At 53.1% G+C, this 27,111-nt stretch overlaps 7 protein-coding genes across 7 annotated transcripts; 5 read left to right on the forward strand and 2 right to left on the reverse strand.

Annotated features, from left to right (window-relative positions):
* Window positions 1-549: 549 nt before the first annotated feature.
* POSPLADRAFT_1134954 (hypothetical protein) lies at window positions 550-3,021 on the reverse strand (the record flags this gene model as incomplete). Its single annotated transcript, XM_024484527.1, has 10 exons — window positions 550-625; window positions 675-907; window positions 960-1,000; window positions 1,133-1,684; window positions 1,739-1,857; window positions 1,909-1,997; window positions 2,044-2,175; window positions 2,231-2,318; window positions 2,374-2,450; window positions 2,857-3,021. 10 exons carry the CDS (start codon window positions 3,019-3,021, stop codon window positions 550-552), a joined length of 1,572 nt encoding a protein of 523 aa, XP_024342337.1.
* Window positions 3,022-4,631: 1,610 nt separating this feature from the next.
* POSPLADRAFT_1125619 (hypothetical protein) lies at window positions 4,632-5,663 on the forward strand (the record flags this gene model as incomplete). The annotated part of the gene is made up of 5 exons (XM_024483558.1): window positions 4,632-4,769; window positions 4,827-4,997; window positions 5,057-5,125; window positions 5,179-5,406; window positions 5,463-5,663. Coding segments are annotated over 5 exons (807 nt in total), but the record flags the coding sequence as incomplete, so codon positions are not given.
* Window positions 5,640-13,771, forward strand: POSPLADRAFT_1065282 (hypothetical protein; the record flags this gene model as incomplete). Its single annotated transcript, XM_024481926.1, has 21 exons — window positions 5,640-6,084; window positions 6,142-6,583; window positions 6,715-6,856; window positions 6,914-7,273; window positions 7,326-7,414; window positions 7,465-7,524; window positions 7,744-7,771; window positions 8,343-8,367; window positions 8,489-8,824; window positions 9,134-9,197; window positions 9,323-9,399; window positions 9,462-9,520; window positions 9,629-9,830; window positions 10,091-10,146; window positions 10,249-10,379; window positions 10,439-10,579; window positions 10,640-10,695; window positions 10,755-10,870; window positions 10,933-11,115; window positions 12,670-13,234; window positions 13,692-13,771. The coding sequence occupies 21 exons, from the start codon at window positions 5,640-5,642 to the stop codon at window positions 13,769-13,771; spliced, it is 3,657 nt and encodes a 1,218-aa protein (XP_024342339.1).
* A 147-nt stretch (window positions 13,772-13,918) lies between these two features.
* On the reverse strand, window positions 13,919-15,313 carry POSPLADRAFT_1135096 (hypothetical protein; the record flags this gene model as incomplete). Its single annotated transcript, XM_024484544.1, has 3 exons — window positions 13,919-14,047; window positions 14,240-15,053; window positions 15,111-15,313. The coding sequence occupies 3 exons, from the start codon at window positions 15,311-15,313 to the stop codon at window positions 13,919-13,921; spliced, it is 1,146 nt and encodes a 381-aa protein (XP_024342340.1).
* A 400-nt stretch (window positions 15,314-15,713) lies between these two features.
* On the forward strand, window positions 15,714-17,034 carry POSPLADRAFT_1044893 (hypothetical protein; the record flags this gene model as incomplete). Its single annotated transcript, XM_024478634.1, has 6 exons — window positions 15,714-15,764; window positions 15,843-16,041; window positions 16,094-16,331; window positions 16,390-16,699; window positions 16,773-16,847; window positions 16,906-17,034. 6 exons carry the CDS (start codon window positions 15,714-15,716, stop codon window positions 17,032-17,034), a joined length of 1,002 nt encoding a protein of 333 aa, XP_024342341.1.
* A 6,699-nt stretch (window positions 17,035-23,733) lies between these two features.
* POSPLADRAFT_1039133 (hypothetical protein) lies at window positions 23,734-24,629 on the forward strand. Its single transcript, XM_024477494.1, has 2 exons — window positions 23,734-23,908; window positions 24,041-24,629. Exons 1-2 carry the CDS (start codon window positions 23,800-23,802, stop codon window positions 24,295-24,297), a joined length of 366 nt encoding a protein of 121 aa, XP_024342342.1. The 5' UTR covers window positions 23,734-23,799; the 3' UTR covers window positions 24,298-24,629.
* Window positions 24,630-24,919: 290 nt separating this feature from the next.
* POSPLADRAFT_1179260 (hypothetical protein) lies at window positions 24,920-26,895 on the forward strand. Its single transcript, XM_024488650.1, has 11 exons — window positions 24,920-25,114; window positions 25,183-25,330; window positions 25,384-25,521; window positions 25,577-25,604; window positions 25,658-25,793; window positions 25,850-25,898; window positions 25,964-26,033; window positions 26,091-26,151; window positions 26,212-26,244; window positions 26,306-26,329; window positions 26,385-26,895. Exons 1-11 carry the CDS (start codon window positions 24,941-24,943, stop codon window positions 26,469-26,471), a joined length of 948 nt encoding a protein of 315 aa, XP_024342343.1. The 5' UTR covers window positions 24,920-24,940; the 3' UTR covers window positions 26,472-26,895.
* The last annotated feature ends 216 nt before the right edge of the window (window positions 26,896-27,111 follow it).

Raw genomic sequence — 27,111 nt, forward strand, 5'->3', positions numbered from 1 at the left:
GGACTATGACAAGCCGTCCTCGACTCGAAGCAGTTATATCTATCGCTGCTCACATCTTGTTCTATGAGCTCCCTGTGTGAGGTCATACGTTTTCGCGGTTCATTCGGGCTCGGTGCCTTGCAGATTATACACCAGCCGGATCGTGCCGCGACTTTGGGTCTACACTTATCCTAGGCATTCGGCCTCTCAGGGTATTGATAATAAATACTTGGACGCAATAAAGCCTTCAGAATATGAGGGTTCGCATGTAGGTCGTGCTGACAGTGTTTATCACTGGGAGAACAACATCGCCTGTTCAAAGGACGCTCGCGATTATGTCCCTTCCACGTTTCCGTCTCAAGTATCCCCATTGCACCAACTCGGTATCAGTGTAAGTGTGCTCGGCCGGTGCGCAGCAGTATTGCCTCAGAGGCAGATGAACGCAAAGGACGAAACGTGTTCTAGTATGCAATGTACAGGAGAGTGCCTACATCCTCATCATGATGGCTAACTCAAGTAGCCGACCTCGGTCGCATGTCCACGGCAAATTTACAGGGCTCGGAGAGACACCTAGAATGGTTGCATATCCAACTCAGGGTAGGCGTAGAAATCACCGTTCTCTTCACAAGCGTCATGGATTGAATGGCTGACACGGAAATGAGCACATGGATGGACATAAGATAGGTCGCACGCACATTTCTTTCATATGAAGCCGGATTGTGTAGAGGAGTGCTTTCCGTCCTCGAGCCAAGTCATCACCACGAGGTGTACACAAAGAACAGCACCAAGGGTATTTGTGCCTGGTCCAGAGTCTTTCTTGGCCGTCCTTCTTTGCCACGGCAAGCTCAGACTCCGTAGCCACGTGTCCCTTATATTCAAGGGTTTTGTCGTAGGATCCCGACATCCAACGCGTCCATTCTTCCTCCACCTTTTCACGCGGTTAGTCTACACGTCGATGAAACAAAGGAAAGGACGCATACCGCAGTTCGCAAGGTGATGACACAGTTCTCACCATCTTGACCTGGATACGAGATATAGGCATCTAAGGCCCTTATGTCTTGTCTAGTCGCGCGGTCTGGATCTTGGCCGCAAAGTCGTATGATTGTACGGATCCGCTCATGGAAACGTACGCCAGGGCTAGTAACCAGCTCACCGTTCCAAGGTCGGCTGTTGACGCCGACCTTCCACGCCGCGATCGTGTAGACACAGTACTGGTTGTAAGGGTGCCTACCATAAGTCGACGCACTAGCGCGCAGACATTCGTGGCCGAGGATCTCCGGGTAAGGCAGTAACTTGAGGCATCCAGAACAGACAAAGTGTGTAGCGGCCAAAGCCAGAATATCTGCACCGTCGACACACTCGACCCAGCGGGACGCGAGTTCTGTTAGCTCTTCGCGGGCCTCCGCTTGCCAGCGTTCCACAAGGTTCGGGAATAGTGCACGCAACTTCTCTTCATTCTCAGATCCTAGTGTGGAGTCGTTAGATGAATGAATGATTTCTCGTACCTCCGGCATCTCGATCATGTCGCAGATGCGGGGCTTGTGCTCTGTCTCTACTGTCCTTGGGGATTTGGCGTATACGTTTAATAACACAGTACACAGCGCGTCCAGCCGCTTTCGCAGAATTTCCGTGTGTCGCACGCGGCGTCGCTCATCTCGAATGTCTTCGAGTATTGTGACAACGCCTCCGCCGATATTGTGCCAAACTGGGGGTTCAAGGCGCTCAGTGTAATACACATATAAACGGTGAGAGGACATACTACGATCAGTAAGCTTTTGTGCTGCTCGCAAGGGGCCATATTGTGCCAACGGCCAATAGGTGGGTGCAATGCGTTCGAGCTCTTCGCCCCAACCTAATTGACGCAATCTGTCAAGCGCACTGGTGGTGCGTCAGGGTCATTAATCCGCCATGCATGAGCCGTGCACGTACGACTGAAATCGGTCCATTTTGAGCTGCTGCAGCTCCTTCGCTCTGGAAGCAACTCTATCCTTCTCCCATTGACGACATAGTTTGGCATGCTGTGGATGGGTCAGCGGATGTCGATGGATAAGAATTATCTCATACTTTTTGTACTTCCGCCACCTGCGATTTGCGTGTGTTGATGAATTCAAGCTGCGCATCAGGCTTTCCCTCCAGTGATTTCCAGCTTTTGTCAAATTCATCGACGTCTTCTTCCAGACCCCAATCGTCGTCATGCTGCACCGCCCAACAAATGAGCCCCGCGAACTCACGTATGTGCCCATGGACTTACATTCAAGTGCTTCCACCAATCACGCGAGCGCAAGTCCGTAAGCGACCGAGGCAAATCTCTAACATTCAGAAAGCTCAACACCGCCAACCTAAAGTCACGTTCTGCGTCGATCTAGTATAACAGTAACGGAACGAACTACTTACGTTTTCTCCCTGCATGGATCGCAATAGCGTTTCGAAAGTCCCCACAATATCTCCTTGCCCGTGTGCTTCAAGCAATGCTGTATGTATCGGCATAAGCAATCTGGACAACGAATATGGAGAATTTGACGATGTCATACATGGCAATGGGTTGTGAATATGAGATTGGCATATGCAGGTTCGCTTAAGTGGCTTGGACAATCGGGAAGTCCATCGATATTCTTGCGCGAGGCCCGCCAGAGAAATGCAGAGGACCGGCTCATGAGAAATGTTCTGAAGGTCTTGCTTGTTCTAGAGAGGTGTAATATGTCACGAGGCTGGAGATGGCTGAGAACCTGTGCACAAAGAGATACATAAGGCTAGATTCCAAAAGCGATGAAGCAAAACAGGTCGAGATGATACCTCTTGTACGATATCTAATGGCATGTTTGGCAGGTCTGCTAGAAAGCCACGGCGCCGCCGAGGTCCTCGTCTAGAAACTGTCACCTCTTTGGCATCTGATGCCTTGCTATTCTTCTTGGCCTTTTTTCTTGGTGCCATTGCCGCGAGAATATGCTTGAGGGTGTTCAGACAGTGGTGTGGTCGTGAGCAGCAAGCGGGTAAGCGAAGAAAGGCCGTGGCCACACCGAGCACACTTGCAATTACGGTCATGTGACCGTGTTGTTGGAGCGCAGTGTTTGACGTGACGTAGTGTAAGGCAAATAAATCAGCGTAAATTACACCGTACTTTTTTACGGGTAATTTACAAGTAATTTACACTTTTTTACAGGGCTGTCTGAATAGAGGTGTAAATAATGTAAATAAGGGTGTGTCACGTGCTGTGTACCCCCGTTCAGCCGCCAATTGGGCCAATGCCTTGCACCCCGGGCTATTATTTTGTCAACACTGCCTCAGTGCGCTACTCTTTGTATCTTTGTAGTCTACATACTTATACACGGTCTCTGTAGATATCAACGGACTTTGCTCGAACGTAGTACAAGTTCTGACTCACCTTTTCGGACTTAGCCGCGCTGTCTCGGATCTAGCCGTAGGTACTTAGAATCTCTTAGAATGGTTTGAACACCTCTTGTATCTCTTTGTCGAGCCAACACCAGTATTCGGGCCTCTGCCCCTGTTGTTCGTGAACCTCTCAGTCCTCTCTCATCATAATGGCTCACGCTCTTCATCTCGCCCATTACAATTGCCCCCATCATCTAGGGCTGGGAACTTGAAGCCACAGCGGCTGCATGGATATTTAGGAGGAGCTAGTAAATGTAAATGAGGCAGAAGACGGCAACTTGGCAAGGTGTTATGGGAGTTCAATTAGGATGTGTAGGTAGTCTGTAGCATATGCTAGATACTCTTTCTGCCCTTGCATGCGATATGAATGCTCCCTGGAGCTTTTTTTAACATATCTTTACATTTTTCTACCATTTTTTACTGTTTTTTACACACCGGAGGGTGTCACGTGCCGAAGCGCAAATAGTCCCGTGATTTATGTAATTTACATTTTTTACCATGTAAAAAACGGGGTCCCAAAACCTGGGTCTGTAAAAAACGGTAATTTACACACCGATGAATTATTTACCCTACACTAACGTGACGGATATTTACAGTATGTAAATGCATGTATCTGTGATGATCACCCTCGCTGTATCAACATAGCCCTCGACATTGCTGCCCGTACTTCATCGACTTCTCGGGTCGCGTATGTTTCTATCATTCGTCTTCCTGCAGTCAGACGCGCTCTGGGCTTTTAAATCAGTGATATTGGCATGCAGGCGCTGGGATGTCAGTCGCTCGTCTTCTCGGATCATAAGCCACAGGTGCATCGCATTGCATCGCAACGAGAACTGCGGTAGTAGCTTGGCTCAGCTCCTGGCTTATCCTCAGAGAAGGTGCGACCTTACGTTGTTCACGGCGTGTTCGGACAGTCCTGAAGCGATATCTCCTAGCTGAATTCGATGAAGACACTCTGATGACAGGGAGTATCCTCACCTCCGATATCCGGGGAGTAGTCAGTGCCGTACAGGCTGCATTGTCATCAAAGGCCGAGGTCGAGCGTGTTTTGCATCTGCAGGACGCCGACGCAATCGCGTTCATAGAAGCCCTAGATCAGGTATGAGTTGTGATCTAGTTAGAAAAGGCTGCAATCCACTTACTTTGATAAGACTCTAAGACATACTAGTCGCTATGACCGGTTCTATAAGACCGTACTTCATACTCAGAAAAAGCTATGCTCCAAACATCTGTATCTTCCCAAGAGCTTCAATTTGTCAGGAAAGCTACTCAGAAAGAGTGATCAACCTGTCGCATCCGGCTCATTCGCGGACGTCTGGCGCGGACAATGGAACGCCCACCATGTCGCCCTCAAGTCTATTCGAATATCGAATACCATTGACTTGCAACGGATTATGGAGGTAAGTGGGTCATGTATGTGCTAGTGGGAAGTGATCTCTAAATCTGTCGTCCCCTAGCATTTTTGTAAAGAAGCTGTGCTCTGGAGACACCTATCCCACCCCAATATCACGCCGTTCCTTGGTATCGACAAAGCCCTGTTTCGCCTGTGCATGGTGAGCGAATGGATGCCTAATGGAACTATCATGACATATGTTCGCACCAACCCCACTGTAAATCGACGGCAGCTAGTCAGTACTCTTTTGTCAATTAACATACGTTTCGTTGAACAACACATATAATAACGCAGGTAATGGATGTTGCTATGGGGCTCGAATATCTTCACTCTGTCGACATGGTACACGGTGACCTGAAAGGGGTATGCGCAGCCCATCCTTAGGCGATTTGCCTGGCTTATATTTGCATTCACAGGCCAATATTATGATCAACGAAGCAGGAAATGCTTGTCTTTCGGACTTCGGATTGACAGGCGTCGTGTACGGCCTGGACACTGTGAACCCAGTAACTCCCGGTTCCGTCGTCCCCGGGTCGATTCGTTGGATGGCTCCGGAGAGTCTTGACCCTGAGGGTGCCGGAGTCGAGACTATGTCCGCGTTACGGGAAAGCGATGTACATTCGTTCTCGATGGTCGCATGGGAGGTACAGACACCATGCGGTATTCGTTGTTGGATGCAGACTGATTGTTGCTGCTGCAGGTGTTCAGCGGGAAGCACCCGTACAACGAGTATCGTCTCGATGCTGCGGTTATGTATCAGATACTCTCGGGTGTGCGACCAAGCTATCCCTTAAGTGCGGAACCACTTGGACTTTGCGAGCAAGTCTGGGACTTGATGGAACAGTGCTGGCATCCTGAGTGGCGACTACGTCCTACTATGTCCTCTGCTGTGACACGACTAGGCGAAGCGTTCTACCCACTTGTATTTACGGGGGCTAGGATTGCACTACATGATGCACCTGACGATGAATCTCCCCTCGACTCTCCAACCGACACATCTTCTGTAACATGGTCAACCACACCGAGCACTCCCGTCGACGGTCCAGTCAACAGCCCGCAGATAGTATCTGCTCCCATCTCACCTATCGCAGAAGAATCGCGGTATATTCTGAAGCCTCGTCTACCGTCGATTACTATCCCTATGGTCAAACCCGACCTACAGCCATCCAGGAACCCTTCTCCCGTCGACTTTACTCTTGATGACAGAGCATTGAGGGGTGGCCAGCATCAGGCTAGTTTCATGGGTGCGGAAAGTAAACGGAAAGCGTCTGTACAGCTCGCTTTCGGAGGGCTCGCGGATCTTCCAGATGATTTTGCACCCGGTGGGTTTAGCCTTCAATATCATTGCTGTACTCTCGCGTGCTGACCGCCCATCTTAGCGCTTCCGGATATTAGCCCCATCGATCCTGGGGTGGCTAATCCCTGGACTAACTCACAACATGAACGCAAGCGGCCCGAATCTGACCGCAAGAATCAGCACAATTGCACAGTCGAAGTTCCCAAGAGACACTTTGAGATTCAATCTCCTGACGAGCTCGTCCCATCGCTCACTTTGCCGGCTCCCGGCATATCTGGTCAGGTACCCGCGTGCGCGCGCGTCTCAACACACGGGGAAACCCGCTCCGCCTATTCGAAATTGGACGTGCCGCTTCACGTTCACGGCGAACTGATATACCGGGATGCTTTTGGTCAATTGTATCTGGGCGCGACGCCATCTGCGAAAACCATAGCCATCAGACGGATTTGGAAGCCGAATTCCTCGACGTATGATGGGCAATACTCACAGCAAGTCTATAGTTATCGTCTATTTCAGCTGCAAATGTATATTATCAGGCTATTGGAGCATGCGAACATCATCCAATTTCTTGGCCTCGAAGAGACGTCCGAGTCCCTGAGCATGTGAGTATCTCAGGCTCTCGTAAACCTGTGATTGGGCTCATAGCCCTGCTCAGGTTCGTGGAATTTCCCTCCTGCGGCTCGCTCGCTGCTTGCCTACACACCCATGGCGCATTTGACCAAGAAATGGCCAAATTGTTTCTTCGACAGATTGTCGCTGGCCTGGTCTATATCCATGGTCTGGAAATTTTACACGGTGTGCGTTTCGTGCCGAGTTCCGTTCTTGGCGGCATTATTGCTGATGTGACGATGCAGCATCTGAAGGCCGACAACATCCTCCTTGACGCTGATGGTACCTGCAAGATCGCTAACTTCTTCGTATCTAAATCCCCGGACACAATCAGCACAGAGATGGCTGAGCTACACGCATATGTGCACCTTGAGAACACGATGTTCTGGCTTCCGAGAGCATACACGATTCTGCCTCTAGAAGACGCCGTGTTTTGGATGGCGCCTGAAGTGATCCGTGCACATACAGATGTCATATATTCGTGGAATGATCGAAATCTGTACGGTGCAAAAGTGGACATCTGGGGCGTTGGCTGCATTCTTTACGAAATGTGGACAGGTGAGAGACCGTGGGCGGGCCTAGGACACACTTCTGTTCTTGTTGATGTGAGTATCTCGACAATTCTGGTGATGTCTCAATATCAACATGTACCCTCAGCTATATCAAAAGGAACACGGGCCTATGCTCCCTACGGATGTCACTGTCTCGTTACTGGCTGATGATTTCCGACGGAGGTGCTTTGTCATGTGAGTATCAAGTTGTTCAAGACGATCGCTAACACGGATCATACCTTCAGGGACCCAGATGAGCGTCCAACCGCCGTCGCCTTGCAAGACCATGCATACCTCATCCCCAGGTCAGGATCGTCTTTGAGAGGCTTGGACATTTGATCATCTTTCTATGGTTGTTATAATTGCTGAAACTCATGACATGCCAGCCAAAGGGACATTATATATCACTCTACACATGTACCTAGGACCCTGGGACCCCGCTAATTTATGATTGAACATAACAGGTCCACCCGCTGAGAACTCACATTCGTTAAGGCCGTGTATTCGGGAGAAGTGATCGATAGCCGAGATGATAAAGCGCTGAATTCAAACGTGAGAATTTAAAAAACAGAATGAGTCGTCGGCGGAGTAGAAGCATAGCCAGTGAGTATGCGGTGAACTCTATTCCTCAGTCATCTGACGATTACTGTGTTCGCCGCCTCCTTGAGAAGATCCGATATATTCGGAAAAGTAGGCAAATCACGACGACACATTGCGGCTCCGTCCAGTCAGCATGGTGTGCCGACCTGCAACGCGTCCAGGTGTGAATCTCGTCTCAAGTCATTTCTTCAGGTATCGTCAGTCCAGCCTGGTTTCAATTTATTCCATTCATACATGCCCAAGGATTAACATTGCATTTCTTGCTCACCAAGGTGTGCTAACTACGCCAAATGATGAAATATGGATTACCGTACCGTGAGCTGTGTTATCAGGAGTACTCGTACTGCGTACGACAATTTCCTGGTGCAATCGGTTCTTTCGCACCAGCGGGATAGATGACTGGTCAGAATTGCTCATCGACTCCGCCATGTCCGGAATAGCCGAGGTCCCCACGTCGAAGTTCAGGGGCCTTTAAAGGCATTCAAGCTTCCACCCAAGTTGCCCTCGTTCCTTCACAACGCAGTTCTCTGGGCAAACTTGTATTCGCGGTGCTGCACTGCGATATCTTGCTTAATTCTTCGCAGTACTGAAGTGGAATACCATCCTCGGTGCGTTCAGTGTATACAATGCATCACTATAGCTGGAATCTGAATGCTACCGGCTGACCAGTCGCAATGGCCGCTATGGCCATAACATTAGCCCCTGGAGTCTCATTTCTCGCTCGTCTTCTGTTGACAATAGCATTTGCGCCTCTCTGCATGGTAATCGGCAGCCACGCGCTCGCCAAATTCTGGCACTTGGAATCCCCCTTCTGGCTCGTATGTCTCCTGGCAGTCATAAGTGGGCCTTTGGGTTTTCTCGCACGCGTAATCCATCGTCGTTGGAGTGTCCGTCGCGCGGCTGTTCGCTTCGGGGCAATACTTCCACCGGAATGGGTCGGCAATAGAATCGGTAACTTGGACAACATGGCGACAATGGTCCACTCCTTCAGGTCTGGATATCCCAGTGCGTACGAGTTTATTGATATGGGGCTACTGCGGCCTGTTGACGCGGGTTCTTCTCAATGCAGCGGATTTCCTATGGGACAAATTCGACAGCTTAGGTCATACCATCCAGACCTCTATCCTCTGGGATACTCAGTACATGACTTGCGATCCCAACGTTATGAAGGTACCATCACATCTATTCCGGGGCATATAAACATCTGAACCAAAGTTTAGACTATGCTTGCAACAGACTTTCAGAACTTTGAGAAAGGCACGTCGAAAGTCGAAAGTCTTACGATCATAGTGTTGACACGTCCTTATTCTTCAGGTGCTATTTTCAAGGAGCAGATGGACTCTTTCCTCGGAACAGGTGTCTTCAACTCTGATGGTGTGTGAGACTCTTGACGACGTGTATCTTATATTCACGGCATCCACGTCGGAATAACAGGAGACATGTGGAAGTACGTATGACGTCCTTTGCTTTCTACGCAATCTCAACACAGGTCCGTTACGATAGGTGGCACCGCACTATGACACGTCCATTCTTCAGCAAGGACCGTATAAGCCATTTCGAGTTGTTTGATGTCCATGCCGGTACGTTCTGCGCTATGTGTCGAAGTGCCTAAACAATGAGCGGAACTTGATCAATCATACAGAGTACGCCATTGTTAGGATGAGAGAACGCCTCAACGCAGGCTATGCAGTGGACTTTCAGGTACCCTAACTTTGTTTCTACATGGCGAAAGCAGTTCTATCTGTCTCACTTTACGGACATCGCTGTCAGTGTCACCTGATATTGATACTGACGCTTTGCTCATTCCAGGATCTCATATCACGGTTTACTATGGATTCTGCGACAGAATTCTTATTTGGAACCTGTGTCGAATCTCTTCGATCGCCCCTACCGTACCCGCACAACCATTTTCCAACACCCTTCGCAACACAGCCCACCAGCCAGGAAGCTCTCAGTCGTGCAGATGCATTCTCAGCTGCCTTCCTGAAGTCGCAGCATGTTATCGCCGAGCGTGCGATCATTGGCAAGATCTGGCCGATACTAGAGGTGCTCAGAAACAAGACTGACGAGCATATGCGCGTTGTGAATGCGTTTCTTGATCCTATCCTGAAGGAGGCTCTGAGGAGAAAGGACGACATGAGGGGATACCAAGCCATGGACAAAACACACGATGACACCGAAGGAGAGACCTTGTTGGATCATTTGGTTAAACTCACGAGCGGTCAGTGATTTTGTATATATTAGTCTAGGTGCGCTCAATGGTGCCTTTAGATCCTGTTGTATTACACGATGAGACTCTCAATATTCTCCTTGCTGGTCGTGACACGGTGAGCGGAACCTGTGTCTATATTATAGTACAGGTACTAATCTTTCTTCAGACCGCCGGCACTCTCACGTTGATTATCTACTGCCTTTGTATGTACCCGCAGGTCCGCGAGCGTCTGCGTGCCGAAATCATCGACAGAGTTGGCCGTAGCCGACGCCCGACTTATGCTGATATCAAGGAGATGCGCTACCTGCGGGCCGTGATCAATGAGACGCTGCGTTTGTACCCACTTGTGTGAGTTATCAACAAGGCTTACTCTGTTATACGCGCCCTCAATTCATTTATCCGCACAGGCCTGTGAACCAGAGGCAAGTCAGTGTATTTGCATGGCAGCTCAACCATTCACTGATGTTCACTAGACGAGCGATCAATGAGACAACTCTACCGAACCCGGATCCGAGCGGCAAGCCATTTTATGTACCCGCTGGGACATTGTGAGCGTCCACCTTCTGTCACCAAGATGTTTTAGCTGCTCATGAATCTTCCTCATATAGGGTCACGTACTCAGTCCTCGCCATGCACCGCAGGCCGGAGTTGTGGGGTCCAGATGGTACGTTCAGGGACCTTTTATATGTCAGGACGTATTTTATCCCTAGCTTCTTCTCACAGCGGATGAGTTTGACCCTGACCGTTTCTTGGACGAGCGTGTCAGCAAGTATCTCACAAAGAACCCATTCATCTTCCTCCCCTTCAACGCCGGCCCTCGCATCTGTCTTGGACAACAGGTGCGCGCCTCCTCCAAGCTGTTCGGCTGCCTCATGATTGACGATACATGCTGCGAATGCAGTTCGCATACAACGAGATGTCATTTTTCTTGGTCAAACTGTTGCAGCGCTTTTCCTCCATGGAACTAGCTCCTGAAGCTGCACCCCCAGAGTCGCTGCCTCCCGCGGATTGGGCTGTGACCGGTTCGAGCCGGAAGCGCATTGACCGTTTCTGGCCGAAGTCTCATCTCACTATGTACTCCCACGTAAGCATCTCATTGAAGTTCTGCACTGAATTATGTTTAATCTTCACAATTCAGGGTGGTATGTGGGTCAAGATGACCGAGGCGGAGGATCTGGAACTACCTGCTCCTAACGCCGAGAACTGATGTTGACGATGTGCGTTCAAGGGTCTCATCGGACGAAGAATTCCGCTTTACTTCGTTGTGCACAGACAGGGGGATGGGACTCTGTGCATACATGTACACCACAATACGATGTGTCTCAATATGGCTGTCACACCTGTAACTTTACTGTTTGATCGAAAGGTTTTGCCAGTGTCATACGAAATACGGGGTATACGCCTTGGCCTGCTAAGCTTCTAGGACCGGCAATGTGGCCGTTAATACGATGCATCAGAACGAGGCTTGTTTCTGTCTGTGCGACTGGCTCTTGGCCGGTGGCCACCAACCTCTGATCGCCAGAAAGCATGTAACACGAGGAGCTTTAGTGTTTCAGCAGCTGCGACATCCTGGAGAGACAAACCAGATACACCGGTCAGAAGACAGAAGATCTCAGCATTTCCCGCAATTTGATACGTCCTTGTTCTGTCATTGCATGATGCCCATGTTATTGTGAAGAAAGCAAATATATGTACGAATCGCTCGACGTGGAGACGAGAACGCTTCAAACTACAGCAGTTGCCAAATATGGCCTTTAGTGCATTCGATTGTATGTGATCGACTTGATGATTGGCTTGTCCTCTGTTTTCGTACTTCGGGCTCTTGTTCCATGACTCACCAACCCTCACTTTCGAATACATCGCCTGGAGACTGGAAATACGTCGCGGAAGGCGGAGCGTCCATCGTTTTCTCCTATACCGGCCCCGCGGATCATCGCTTCAGCGGAACCGTACTCAGGTTGCGCAAGACCACGCACGACTTCGTCAACGACTCGGCTGCCGAATCCTTACCTACTAAAGACATTGATGACCTGTTCATTCCAATTCATCAGCGTGTAACGCGGCGGCTTGTCCCTGAGGGATATCTTCCGCGATTACTCTCTGCCAGGGTTGAGCGCGAATGGCTTATGAGTCTTGATCAGTTAAGTGCGAACCAACGCCCTCTTGACCGACTACGAACAGATCGAATCGACATATCACGACACAATGCAATACTTGTAACAGACCTGGTTGGGTCAGCTGAATGGGCGGTTGAGATTAAGGTGTGTTTCATCCAATTCGGATGAATGGTCATCAAACTTCTTGCAGCCCAAATGGGGTTTCCTCCCTTCTCCACATTTTCTGTCCCCCTCGACCCGTTTTATCAAGGCGCGGACGTGCCGCTTTTGTATGCATACCAGTTTCAAGGCCGGCCAGAGAGGGGATACCGAGCTCCACTTTTGTCCCCTCGACTTATACTCTGGGGAAGAGTATCGTGTTCGTCGGGCTCTGTGTGCCTTGTGGGATAGTTGGATCTCTTCTTGTGGAACTATCAACAACTTGAAAATATTTGTGAAAGGCGAGGTGCTGAAGCCGACCGGAGAGGTCTGCCTCCTTGGAGATTACATCGCGGTCGTCTAACTAAAGTGTGTATTTCCAGGTTCAATCACTACAGCTTCTAGTGCGACAGCTCTCTCGTACGGAGACGGCCACATTCGATACAAGCGCTGCTTTGTCCCTTAGAGATATCCGAGAGCGATTCGTTGCTTCTCTCCTCCCAATATTACTCGAAACTTCCGTCTTATATACACTGTCAAACTTGCAACGCACTCTCGATCCCCTTGATATCGAGGGACTTTCCACACTCTGGACAAATTCGTATCCCCAATTCGTCAGTTCATCCGTGTTCGGTACGAGCGCGCAAGAGCCCACTCTTGAGGAATGGACGCGTTTCATCGACGAGTACCTCTCGCGGACGACTATTACTGGAAGGAGTGGTCACCATCCGGATCCACAGCCGGAGGACCTGCGCTATTACTGCCTCGCGTATCTGCTCTCGGCCACGTTTAAGGACTGCTCAATCATGATCAGCATGACTCCCGCAACCGGCGAGCAGGACGCGGGGCGGCGAGGATCGGTCAAGATCGTAGACTTAGATGTCAAGAGGATCTCGCGCCTCGCGAAGTGGGAGAGGCTTGACAAGGAAATCGTATCAGCATACGCTAGTAGTGCAAATCCACGTACCTGCGTGGATCAACAGCAGGTCATGGAATCATGAATAGCGACGTGCACAATAATATACCTCACACCTCCGTAGCCTTTGCGACTAAGTTGGTGGAAGCACGCCAATGCGCATCCCCGGCCCCTTGATACAATACATCGTTCAAACCTTGTCTGCACTTTCCTTGTTCACGCAAGTCAGAAAAAAAGCTCAATCCGATCCGAGATTGTCTCTCATCGTGATTTATCCTCGGACATCGATCCATTCCGCCCAGGCTACAAGTCCACTTAGCGTCAGGGGGTCCAGTTATCTTCCTTCTCCGTGTCATTCCAATGTTCAGACCCCAAGTTTATCCGCGTTCGCCACGCCCACCGTTTTTGCGCGTCAGAAGTATCATTTCCGCCGGTAAAGGTGACCTCTGCACCGCACTGATTTGGCTGCGTTGGAAAGCGTTACTGCAGCAGGATCAAGCTTTTCAGATTGCTCCGGTGTCCATTACAAGGCGGCATTGTGCCATGTCGACGTCCAAGCATGGTGTTAAAGTGGAATCCCAACCGAGAAGCTCACATTCGGGAGTGAAGGGGCGAGGGGCACAAGCATAATAGTGGAAGTTCTTATACATACCGTGAATGTTCCTGTTCGAATGCAGGTATCTGTAAACCATTTCAGTGTCCTCACTTCGCTGACTCTAGGTCTCGTTTTGGTTCAACAGCGTTGCGTTATCTCCGATCGGCCCATTGCCATGAAACCATGTAAGGTCGATGGCACTAACGCTGGACATGGCAGTCTTCAGGATACGCTTCTCACGTTGTCTATACTATTTGCCCTTTCTTCCCAGACTATGTTTTCACGGTCAGCCAGGGAATATTTGATAAACTTCCATGTCTGTCTGTTAAGTATAAGACGTGTGCGGTCTTTCATACTCATTGTATCTATATTCAAGCATCACGAACATGTTGTGTGCGCATGGAGATAAGTGTATGGTAAGGGCTTTTCATGTCTGTCGTACCGTCTGCACACCACGAGACACAAAAGCATAGCACGCCTTCCGGCCCGTCTCCGGATCGCGCACGTCCTCCCCTACAAGGAACCCACACCGCGCGTATATCCTCTCTACGGCCGGGTCTTTGACAAGTAAACAGACCTCTCGCTTCGGTTGTCCCATCGGGTAATGCGGCTCCAACACAGTGTCGAGCCCAAGGTAGAAGCGTGTGAGCACGCCCACCATTCCCTCCGCAAGGCCCTTGCGGCGGTGCTCCGGGCGCACAAACACATTTCGGATCGCTATGGTGTTCGGCGTCTCGCGGCCAACGACGGTGAACCCGGCGATGTCGCCATCGAAGCGACAAACCCACAACTTGTGGCCCTGCACTGCTCTCGAGAGTGATGCACGCGCGGCTTCTGGCGTTGCAACTTGATGCGTGTGGTATGTGAAATCGACGAATAGAGGGACGAGGGAAGATACGTCTTCCGCTGCCGCAAGCGCAATCGTGATGTTTGCCGGTAACGAACATGCGGAGGAGGAAGGCACCGTCTGGCGTGTTGCGTAACAAGAGCGGGCGATAAGGTCTAGTGGGAGGGCGGTAATTTGGATGCCCTTGCCACTCAGAGAGGTAGCCCATGCGTCGATAAATACGTCCATCACAGGAGAAGGGGCAGCAATCCTTCCTATGCCCCCGGGCTCCACTAACGCGTCTAGCGTCGACGCGAGTAATCGGGAGGCGCCTGCAATGGTGAATTGATAGTGTACCGAGTCTGGATTAAGTGTGCTTGGAATTGCCAACTTCCAGGGATGGTGTGCAGTATCTCTGGTCAATGTCATCCTGGACACATGTTGGGTCAGCGGCTAGCTTTTATGGCAGGGTAAGCACAGGACTTACACCAGCACGTTGGCGCTGAGCACAGCGAATAAGGGACGATTAGAGAGTTCAGATCGCTCCTCTGATCGGGTCGGATTCGTACTTATGTCGTCCCATAGCGGGCCCAAGGCAAGATTCATGAAGCTCTCATCGAACGGCTTCATCTCGTGCAAGAATTCCTGAACAGTCTTATAGCGGACGAGGTGTAGCTCCGGATCAGTCATGCCTAGCCTACTAGTATATGGTGAGTCTGGCAGAAGCTGGACGGCGATGAATGTGCGGTAAAGATCAAGGGGACGCTTGTATGGACGGAGTCACAACCATGCAGCGGCTGTGCGCAACCCATGGACAAGTGACTCATCCGAGTCCCTTGCCATCCGATCAGAGACATGTGCATGAGCGTTCAATTGTGCAAGGACGAAATTCACGGAACAGTAAACGCGGAACCGATCATATATGCCAAATATGGCAAGTATTCAATCAGCAATTACATTGCCTGTTGTGGAGCGCTCACACACATTCTATGACAGAACTGTAACTTATCCTTCGCGAGATCTGTTATTCTTATGTACAATTCTGCGATGCGACTCTGCACCCGTTCCCGCTTTCTTCACTCTTCCCACCATGTCTCTCTCGGAGGCGATTCCCCAGGAAATACACCAGGCGAACTCGCAGGTTGGCGCGTCATTGACAACGCCGAGCGCGGTTGGCTCGAGCTCAGTACCGATTCCTAATTCGAACAGTGCTGGACAGAGATTAAAGGAGGCTCAAGTCTTCGAATTTACGAAGCGCAAGCGTTGGGCGGATTTACTCGTCACAGAACTCAGCGAGGCGATCATCCTCGTCTTGTCCGCAACGTGCCAAGTCTGGTACTGTGGCGCAGCTGTAACAGAGCTGCTCGGATGGAAAGATGAGGATCTCGTCGATGTTGACCTCACTGACTTTATGAATAGTACGTTTCATAGCCACTTGCGCGGATGAGTTCTAACGTAATGTTGATTCAGCGGACGACCGAGTAACGTTTCGCAGTATGGTCCGGGAATGCATCCAGAGTAAACAATCTCTCCTTGCATATTCTCGCCTACAGTGCAAGAACGATTTTTATATGGCGAGTGATTACTCGTCGCGCCCGCGCGAGGTGCTCTTCGAGATCACCGGCCACTCGCACTTCCTCCCGGATACAGGCGAGTTCCGCTGTTTCTTTGCCATGGCAAAGCCTTACCCCAGTCGCAATACGGCCATGTCAGTATTCCTCCCGCGCTAGTGCTATATTTGGCGTAACTCATGCTGCCTGTCACAGGCTCAACACTTTTCTTGAGTTGAAGATGGAGAATGAGCGCCTCCAGCAGCGCCTGGTCCGACTTCGCGCGCAGAACAGTGCTCTGGACGCAACGGTCGGAGGTCAAACATTGCAGAACCAGTCACCTAGCCAGGAAACGGTTCACGGCCAACAGGTGGGCGAGGGTTACTATGGCTCGTACGAGGAGATGGTGCCCGATAGTATCACTGCCATGAGTCGAACGAACTACGACGGGAGCTCGCTCGCTATATATACTGAACACCCCACCGGAGATGACGACGGCAGCGAGTGCGGGGGACCAAAGAAGAAGGTTGGTACATTCCATCAATGATACTGTCGCGTTAGTCTGATTGACGATTTGTTCTTGATGCGCCCAGATAAAGCGGTCCTTTGGCGGTACGGCAGAACAATATGTGTGCGTGACTTGCGGACGGACGGACTCGCCTGAATGGCGCAAGGTGCGATATTCTTCATCAACTCGACTGGTCGTTTGGGCTATGTTCATGCACTGTACAGGGCCCACTTGGACCGAAGACTCTGTGTAACGCATGCGGCCTACGATGGGCGAAGAAGGTTCGTACAGACAAGTCGGGCCAGGTGGAGAGCGACGGCAGCGCATCTGGCCTGGGCTCGGTAGTCTTCTGACGTATTCGTTGGATTGTACTACCAGTGTACGTATATCTTGCTGTTACATAGAGTACAAGCCATAGGAGTCTGTAAACATCCGTCGGGGTTTTGAGTTGTTGGGCTTATAGCCGTGAGTACATGGCCATGAGGCCGGACGTTATTGGAATATCTCTATTCTAAATGTACCACGTAGACTGATGGCAGATCTTCGCTGGCACTTGCAGCTCACGTTCAAACTGCTCGGGGATCATTATGTCGGCTCAGCTTGGTTGCCATGCATTAGCGAATGATTAGTACTTTAGTAGTGGCCTCTAGAGCTAATCCCCGTTAGAAAGCAGTAATCCTGATTTACGGCGTTACTTGATCGCATCAACAACGTGACTAGAAACGGGGCTCGCCTATTCAGGCAGTTGTTTTGCATCGCTCGACCACTTACCCGTTCTCACCAATCCCCTTCCCGCCCCCAACCCCCGCCGTCGCTGTCCTCGACGTCCCCATTCACCATGGCACCCTCGCCATCGTCGTCGAATGCGGCGACAACCTCTGTACAAGTCGGTAAGTAACTAGCCTCCTGTTCCCGATCCGAGTCGAACATATCCCGCAGCCCTGCGCATTCGACCGACCACCACGCAGGACGCCAGTTCCATTCCCGCTCGTTTCCAACGGTCGGTCATCACCGCCGTGTCCCCCACCACTGTCTCTGTGGAAGCCACTCCTTCTACTGGCCCTGGTGCTGCAGCATCTACGGGCGCCGCGGGCGCGGGCAAAAAGCAGGTCTTCACGTTCGATCAAGTGCACCCACCCGTTGCCACACAACATGCCCTCTTTACCTCCACCGCACAGCCCCTTATCTCTCGCTTTATTGACGGCTTCAACTGTACTATCTTGGCGTATGGCCAGACGAGTAGTGGTAAGACATTCACTATGACCGGTGTCGACCTCGACGCCGACCCCAACGACCCTTACAACGGCATGGGTATCATTCCGAGGGCCGTTTCCACCATCTTCGCGCGCTGTAGAGAACTGAAGCAGGAGCGCGGCGATTCGTGGAGCTACAGCCTGAAGGGTTCGTTCATTGAGATATACAACGAAGACTTAATCGACCTGCTCAATATGGAGGAGGGACTTGGCAAGCGCGAAGTGCAGATCCGTGAAGACAAGCAGGGGCACATTATCTGGGAGGGACTGCGCGAAGTAAACGTGAAAGGTCCCAGTGAGGTCATGAGGTAAGTGCGCCATTGCAATCACGATCATGATGTGGGCGCATCGCCGCGAACTGTGCACAGGGGAATTTGGGCAGGTGCCAGAGACCTCGACAAACCGGATTATATGACACCGAACCACTATTTTGGAATGCTTGTGTTCCCTCAAATCCCTCTGTGCACGAATCTTCCGATTGATTGCATATGCTTACAAGTATTCTAAACTCACCTATTATTGACTTTCAATAGCCTCATCCGTCAAGGCACGGCGATCAGACGGACAAATGAAACGGACATGAATGCGCAGTCATCACGGTCCCATGCCATCTTCTCTTTGACTCTAACGCAAAAGAAGTTCTCGGGATCAAAGCCTCCGCCGCGCTCCTCATCGCCCCTGCCGCCTGGCGGCCGGCCACCATCGCGCATCGCACGCCCCGGCTCGGCGTTAATCGGGACACCGCAAGTACGAGTGTCGTCCCCGACCCTCGGACGTCCGGCAACGCCGAGTTTCCAGACGGCAATGGGCCGGGGAGGCCGACCAGCGAGCTCGCTGGGCTTGTTGTCGCCTGATGGAGGGCGAACAAATCATGCTGCTGATGACGGCGAGGGCGAGTGGGTCACTGTTGTGTCCAAGTTCCACTTCGTTGATCTGGCGGGCTCTGAGCGGGTACGTCTCTCACTGTATCTAAACGCCGGTATTACTTATCACGACCATTTGCGTTCCAAAGCTCAAGCGCACTGCGGCCGCTGGGGAGCGCATTAAGGAGGGTATCTCCATTAACAGCGGTCTACTCGCTCTCGGCAATGTGATCTCTGCTCTGGGCGATCCGGCACGAGCGAAGTCGCACACAGCGTCATATATTCCATATCGTGACTCAAAGCTTACGCGATTGATGCAAGATTCGCTTGGCGGCAATGCCCATACGCTCATGATTGCGTGTGTTAGCCCGACAGAATGGAATGTCGGGGAGACAATCAACACGCTGAAGTACGCGAATCGTGCTCGGAACATCAAGAACCGGGTAGTGGCCAACGAGAAAGAGGACGGCTGGGATGACCTCGAGTGGCTGCAGGGCACAGTGACCCGCTTGAGAAAGGAGCTCAAGGTTCTCAAAGAAGGCGGTACCATCACGAGCTCAGCTAATGCTCCGGCGAACTCATTGGATTCGTCGGAGGGCGCGGGGCGCAAGGTCCTCGCACAGATGACCGAATTGCAGAACAATTACGAAGATTTGCGCGCCAAGTTCGTAGAACGCACGGAGGAACTCACCCGACTTCGCAGAGAGCTCGCGGAGAAGCAGCGCAACTCAAAGGGCGGCCATATCGGAGGGACGGCGAAATACGAAGAGATTGTAGGGCCTGTGATCGAGGAGTACGAGAAGACGATCAATGCAATGGAGGCTGAGCTCAACCTGAACCGTGCGGCGCTGAGGCACACAAATGATTTGTACGAGGAGAAGGAGGCGGAATACACTGAGCTGTCCGATAGACATGCAACGACCGAGTTGTATGTTGAGGAACTCAAGGCGCGCGTGGCTAAATTGTCGGAACGAGAAGCATCCAATGAGGTCAGGAGTACGCTATTTTTGCGTCTTCCAGTATTCACGGCGATTATAGGCCTACATCCGCGACTTGGAAGAGAAAGTCAAGCAGTATGATGAAACGTCAATTTCTTCCAGCGGCTCTATTACAGACCTGAAGCGCGAGATTTCCAAGTTCAAAGACTCGGAGTCGTACTCATCTCAGTACATCTCCGATCTCGAGGCGCGACTTGCGCGTGCCGATGAGTCCGTTCTGGCTCTGCGCGAGACGGTCGAGAATCTTGAGAAGGAGTGCGACCGTCGCAGAGAAGAAGTCGAGGTGCTGCAGTCGCGCTTGGATAGCCTTGCACAGGACGGAGAGAGCTGGAGGACTGATCTTGAGGAGCGGGAGCGGAAAGTGCGTGCCCTCGAGCTAAAGATGGAGGAATGGGAGGCAAAGAAGAAGGAGGCAGCAGAAGACAGGGAACGTCTTGGAGATCTCGTCGGTGAGGTCGCCAAGGCGCGCAAGAGTCTCGAGGATTCTACCCCGTCTATCAAGACAATGCCGAGCACCGACTCATTGGCTGTCGGACCGGACAACTCTGTCGAAGGACAGCTCGTTGCACTGCAGCAAACGCATACAGCCACGCTCGCCGATCTGTCGTCTGTGACCGCGAAATACCGTGATGCGCTGCGCGAGATAGCCGATTTAGCTGCCCAGCTGGAAGAGGCCAAGGTCAACGCCCCGATTGCACCCTCAGAGTCTCCAGAACGGCCGGCTGATCTTTCTCCTAGGAGAAGGATGACGAGGGTTGTGTCCAAAGACGGCGTCGAATCGCAGATCAACGGGACTGTAAGGCGCCCATTTTTCAGGCAAGCATCGTCAACAGAGTCACTCCACTCCAGGTAATTCAGTCGCAATCATCACATTAGTTTTGTACTGAAGCGTTGAACCCTACGTCTTCATCAGGTCTGTATCGCAATCTGTATCGCTCTCGCAGGAGCTGTCCTCGGTCAGGTCGCGCAACGCTTCTACCTCCAGTCACGGCACGAGTAGTTCCTTATCCCTTACCCGCTCTCACTCTAGACCCAATCTCTCCATCTCTGTTCCTTCCGTAAATGTTGGTTCCAACGAACGGTCCGTCGCTAGTCTCGAGAAAGAGATCATGCGCCTCCAGGAGGTCCTCCAGGAGCGGGAAACCGAGATCTCTGCTCTGGAAGCGTCATTGAAGGATAAGGAGCGCGCAACTACGCTTGCCAACCTCACATCGCCCTCAGCTGACACGCCTGTGATCCTCATGAATGGCAATGCGACTGCAGACGCTAGCCTAAACCTCTCCCCTAAGACTATGTCCCGTTTCAAGCAGCTTCGTCATAGCTTACACATTCAGGAGACCCAAGATGGGCTACCGGTCGCAGATGCGGATGAATCTCTAGAAAGGCTCAACGAGCTCATGCGGTGGGTTTGACTTCTGGATGAACTCTGTCAGCGATAGATCTGACCTTTTCCGGACGACGCAGATCTATGGCCCAGAAGGAATCCAGCCATCGTGAGGCTGTAGATGCTCTCAATACCGAGTTGAGCCAAGTGCGCAAACAGTTTGAGGAACTGAGTGTTCTCTCTCGCGATCAGGTGCGTTCTGCAAAGTTCTTCGCTCTAGCAGTCGACTCAAGCGTTCCCTTCGTAGACTCACAACATGTCTACCGAGATTGAAGCGCTGCAGAAGAAGCACGAAGACGACTTGGAGAAGCATGGTGAAGACCTGGAGAGGCTGCAGCAACTGGAGCAGCGCACAGCTGACCTTACGGACTCGCTGAAGCAAGCCGAAGTCCGTGAAACCGACCTTACCGATTCTTTTGCTAGGGTACAAGCCCGCGAGACCGAACTGTTGGAGGCCATCGAGCGTGCTCAAGCAGAGTATGCGGCCGAGATCGCGAAGCTCAAGTCGGAGCATGAAGAAGCTTTGCGGACGAAGGAGGCTGAGGTCGATGCCTTACTCGCACGCATGAAGGAGGAGCACCAGGGCGCGCTTGACGAGTTGCGTGTGCAATTAACTGATGCGCATACTACATTGGAGAAGGCCCACCAGGAGCACGAAGCCGCCTTTGGAAAGCTTCAGGCTGATCACGAGGAAGAGCTCAAGCGCCGCGGTCAAGAGGTCGATGACATGCTGGACCACACTCGGAAGGAGCATGAAGCCGCTGTGTCCAAGCTGACCACAGAACATGACGCGGCTCTCAAACGCAGAGCTGAGGAAGCCGCCGCCAACATTTCTCAGACGGAGGCAGATTACTACAACGCACTGACCAAGCTTCGCTCGGAACACGCGTTGGCGCTTGAGAAGCAGGCAGCGGAGGCGGCTACGGCTATGGAGCGACTCAAGGACGAGCACGCCCGGGAGATGAGGATGACGGAGATTGCTCGTGAAGGGTCGCTTTCGGAATCGCAGTCATCGCGGGACGCCGCCCTCAAAGGGCTTCAGGAGGAGCATGTCTCGGCCATTGGTGCAAAGGAGCAGCAGTTTGCCGAGGATATCCAGAAGCTGAAAGACGAGCACGCCGAAGCGCTGTCAGCCAAAGAAGAGCAGTTCAGGAGCTCGAAGGAAAGGCTGAACGCGACTCACACAGAGGCGCTCAACCAGAGGGAAGCTGCCTTCGCCGACGACCTCGCGAAACTTGAGGTCGAGCACGCACGGGCGCTCTCTGTCAGAGACGACGAGCATCGCGCGACCCTGGAGAAGACGGCTACGGAGCACGCTGCACAGGTGTCGAAGCTCAACGATGAAAGCGCGCAGGAGATTTCTCGGTTGACAGCTGAGCTGGAAGAGGCTCGGACGCAGCTCACGACCACGAGCTCAGACATGCACCAGCGACTAGAGGCCGAGCTGCAAGCTGCTAAGGAGCAGCAGGCGGTGGTCCTTCAGGAGGTCGAGCGCGGTCACGCAGAAGAGCTATCCCGCCTGGAGGAGGCGCACAATGTCGCCCTTGCAAGTGCCGCCGGTGAAGCAGAGCAGCAGCGCTCTACTCTTATTCAGTCACACACGGAGGAAATTGCCCAGATTAAGGCTGAACACCAAGCTGTCATCGAGGAAGTTCAGGCACAGCTTACAGCCACCGAAGAACATCATCGTCAACGCCTCGACGAGTCACAAGCTCGAACGGGAGAGCTTCTCGCCGAAGAGAAGGCGCGGATCAACGCCACCCTCGCGGAGCTGACGCAGAGGCACGCGGAAGAGATCGAGGTCCTACGTAAAGACCATGATCTGCAGCTCAGCGAGATGCAGAAGGAGCGTGACGATGAGGTACAAGGTCTGCAACAAAACCACAACTTGGTACTCGATGAACTCGAATCGTACAAGGCGGCTGCGGATGAGCACCTTGTCGCGCGCGAGGAGAATCGGAGGGCCCACGAAGAGGTTCTGCAGCAGAAGACCAGTGTCATTGGTCTCTTGCACCAGCAGCTGAACAGCTCGAACGAGGAACGTGACGCGTTAGCGGCCGAAGTGGCGAAGCTCCGGCAGGAACTGCAGGACACTCGGGAGAGGTCGTCTGAACTTGTCAAGGAGGCGTCCAAGCGCGAGTCTCTCGTGGATGAACTCGAGCGCCACCGCTCTGCGATCGCGGAGATTCATGACAACCTGCAGCGCACGAAGGACGAGATGGACAGCCTGCAGGCGGAGAAGAACAAACAGGACGGCATGCTCCGCGAGCTGCAGACGCAACTGGTGCGGAGCCCGTCGCCGGGTGCACGCCAAGCTCTGGACCGCGGAATCCGTGCGAACGGCATGTCGCCGACCAAGCTGCCACCGCCTGCACCCCCACCGACAGTTCCCATCCCACCGGCGCCGATGCACATGCATGAGCCGCAGCTGAGCATCGCTTCCACCTCCACATTCGGCTCGCCCCTGGGCATGGACACACCGCTCGCTTCTCCGTCAACGCCGACCACATCGCTGGCGCCGTCAACGGCGAACGGACCTCCATCGCCGTCGGCTACGCCTGATCCGAAGGTGTCGGCGCAGGTGCAACAGCAGGCGAAGCAAATTGAGGAGCAGGAAGCGATGATCAAGACGCTCAACAAGCAGCTGACACACTGTGAGACCGACCTGCAGGCGCACATAGATCTCGTTTCGCGGCTGGAGTCGTCACTAGGCGACTCGGAGAAAAACCGTGAGTGTATTTCCCCGCCCCCGCATTCTTTCATTTCGCACGCAATGTGTGCGCGCGGCGAAGCCTGATGCTCTGTTTTGTTTGCGGCGAGCGGCGATCGCTGACCTTGCTTCTCTTACCCTCAACGCGCAGTGCGGAAGGCACGGATGCAGGCGACGGAGCTTGCGCGCGAGCGGGACAATCTGAACACGCAGATAAGCGGGCTGCGCGCCGAGCTGTCAGAAGCGAAGAACGAGGTGGTGAACGTGCGGCGGTCGATTGTGGAGGAGAAGCAGTCGCTGGAGCACCGGCTGGACGAGGAGCGGCGGGCGAAGGAGCGGGCGCGGGCGCAGCTGGACAGCCGGATGGAGGAGGTGCAGCGGCGGAAGTCCAAGTTTGCGTGTCTGTGATCGGGCGAGGGGCATGCGGAGATGTTCCTGCATCAGGGGCTCGATCGTCGAGTTGGGCGGGGCGATTGGGGTGGTGGGGGCTGTTGCGGACGAGATCCGCGTTTGTTCTCTCGTTTCGTTATGCGGATCGGATGCCTGCGTCGGGCTCCTAGAGAGGCCGACGGGGGTGTGGTATTATTTCTATCTCTTTCCTAGTAGTAGCATAGTCTAGCGCGAGCCCGTTAATGTTGGTAGGATACACTGTTGCTGATACCCGCGTCCGTCTTGCCTATGCCCCATGTTGTGTCGTTACTATACCAGTATACATACGTCTATGCTATTTGATGCACGCGATGAGGGGGGGAGTGCGGGGGGACAGGGGTCTGCCAATGGGGAGAGCCCGCCTGCGTGGAGGCCTGGAGGCGGCGGAAGCGTTCTCGGCTGGGAGTCGGGTGCGCAGGGCAGTCAGGTGGCGGGCGACGCAGCCCTCATTGGCTCTCTTCTCCAGAGACGCCCCCCTGGCTGATCGGACCGACGCCCTCCTAAAATCTGGGCGGAGAATACCGTCCTCCTCCACTCCAATAAATTCCTCGACAGCTCGCCCTTTCTCCTCTCATCCTCTCCGACCACCACCAGCCTCGCCCCCCCTATCGCCCTCCCGACGATGAGCTCTCGCCTCTTCTCCAAGCCCCTCCCCACCGTCTCCAGATCCCTCGCCCTCGCCAGGCGTCCTCCACGCCATGTCGTGCTCGCCCGCGCCGAGTCCACCATCAACACCGCCGTCGCCGCCAAAGCGCGCGTCCTCAAGACCCTGCCCGAGTTCTCCATGGCCAACAAAGTGCGTGCCCCGCCCGCCGCACGCCCCCCGCGCACCCGCTCAGCCCCCGCCGCCGCTTTGTCCCACAGGTCTGCATGGTCACCGGCGCCGCGCGCGGGCTCGGCAACGAGTTCTGCCGCGCGTTCATCCAGTCCGGCTGCACCAACCTCGCCATCCTCGACCTCAAGGAGGAGGAGGCCGCCGAGGCCGCGCAGGAGCTCGTCAAGGCGTCGTGCGGTCAGGAACCGCCCCTGCGCTCGTCTCCCGCGGCGTGCTGATAAGGTGTGAAGTTGACAGTGACATGGAACCCGGCGACTACAATGTGATTGGCATCGGCTGCGACGTGTCCTCTGAGCTGTCCGTCCAGCAGGCGTTCCGCCGCGTCATGGACACGTACGGGCGCATAGACTCGGTCGTCGCGTCAGCAGGTGCGTCGTCCGGACGCCGTGATTGACGCCTGCCCCTGACTGTTCTCGTGTCCAGGAATCGTCGAGAACTACTCTGCGTTCGAGTGAGTCGTCTCGGCATTGGGATGTCGCCGGGCCTGACCCCGCTCCGCACAAGCTACCCCTTCGACCGCATAAAGCGCCTGTATGACATAAACGTGCACGGCGCGTTCTTCACCGCACGGGAAGCTGCTCGGAACATGATACCCCAGGGTGGAGGCAGCATCACGCTCGTGGCAAGCATGAGTGCCAACGTGGGTGCCGTCATGCGTGACGGCGGGTGCGTTGCTGATGCTCGGGCACATTTCAGATCGTGAACATTCCCCAGCCACAGACCCCGTACAACGCGGCCAAAGCAGGCAAGCTTCGCGCGATCGCGGGATAGCTTGAGCTTATGCTTATTACTCTGTTCCGCTCTTTACAGCCGTGAAACACATGGCGGCGAGTCTTGCTGTGGAGTGGGCGAAGAAGGGCGTCCGCGTTAACTGCCTGAGGTGCGCTCCCATGACGTAGTGTGTGGGAGACCGACGCTGAGCGCACGACGAGTCTAGCCCGGGTTATATGTTGACGAAGCTCACGAAGACCATCCTGGCGCACGACCAGGAACTCAAGGTGTGTGATGGGTGTCGTACAGCCTGCACCACGCGTACTGACGGTTGCTGGGATCACTAGAAAACATGGGAAAGCCTGACACCGATGGGGAGGGTATGTCATTTTGACTACTGTTTGTATTGATCGCTTCTCACATGGGTGTTCTCATGACCAGATGGGTGACCCCGAGGACTTGGCAGTACGTACACGGACTGAACACTTGCTGTTGGGGCGTGCGCTGATCCCCCGCACAGGGCGCCGTGGTCTTCCTGTCGAGCGACGCGTCCCGTTTCATGACGGGTTCCGAGATCCGCGTCGACGGTGGCTACTGCATCATCTAGTCCCCCTTCGCCACGATCGAACAGATTAGATCAGTCCCGATCCGGCTCCGCGTCGGGCTATCAAAGATAAACATGAAACCGAACAGAACCCGATTGACTCAAGAAATAGAAAGCCCAGTAGAAGTATCTTACTCACCTCATCGACATCGATATCGTTGGTCTAGTCCCCTCTGTCCCCTCCCGTCGTCCCCTGCCCATACATCCCTGGATTCGGACTGCCGTTTACGTTTGTGCTGTCTCTCTTACGTCCCTGTCTTGTCTACATCTTGGCTCAACTCATCTACGATAAGCAATGCAGCATACCTATACCTCCCATCATATCCTAGCGTCGTAGAGGCGGCTTGTTGCGGCGTGTACGTTGTCGTTACTCTGGGGGGTTAGTGTTGTAGCAGGCCGGTTCTAATCTTATTTGTGTTGTCTCATTTGATTTGACTTGCTGGGCCACGGAATCAAGCGTACTTGTAGAGTTGGCAACTTTGATGCGTAGTACTCTTCTTTCAAGTGTACCGAAGACCGAGTTTGGTCCAGCATATTCCAGCACCGGCATCATTCTTGACCGCGATCTACGTACCGAAGCAGAGACTCGGCCCATCTATCGTCGCTTCACATGGTAAGTACCCTGGCAATTGCTTGCGTAAGA

The sequence above is a fragment of the Postia placenta genome (genome assembly GCF_002117355.1).
Source record: "Postia placenta MAD-698-R-SB12 unplaced genomic scaffold POSPLAscaffold_3, whole genome shotgun sequence".
NCBI lineage: Eukaryota > Fungi > Basidiomycota > Agaricomycetes > Polyporales > Adustoporiaceae > Rhodonia > Rhodonia placenta.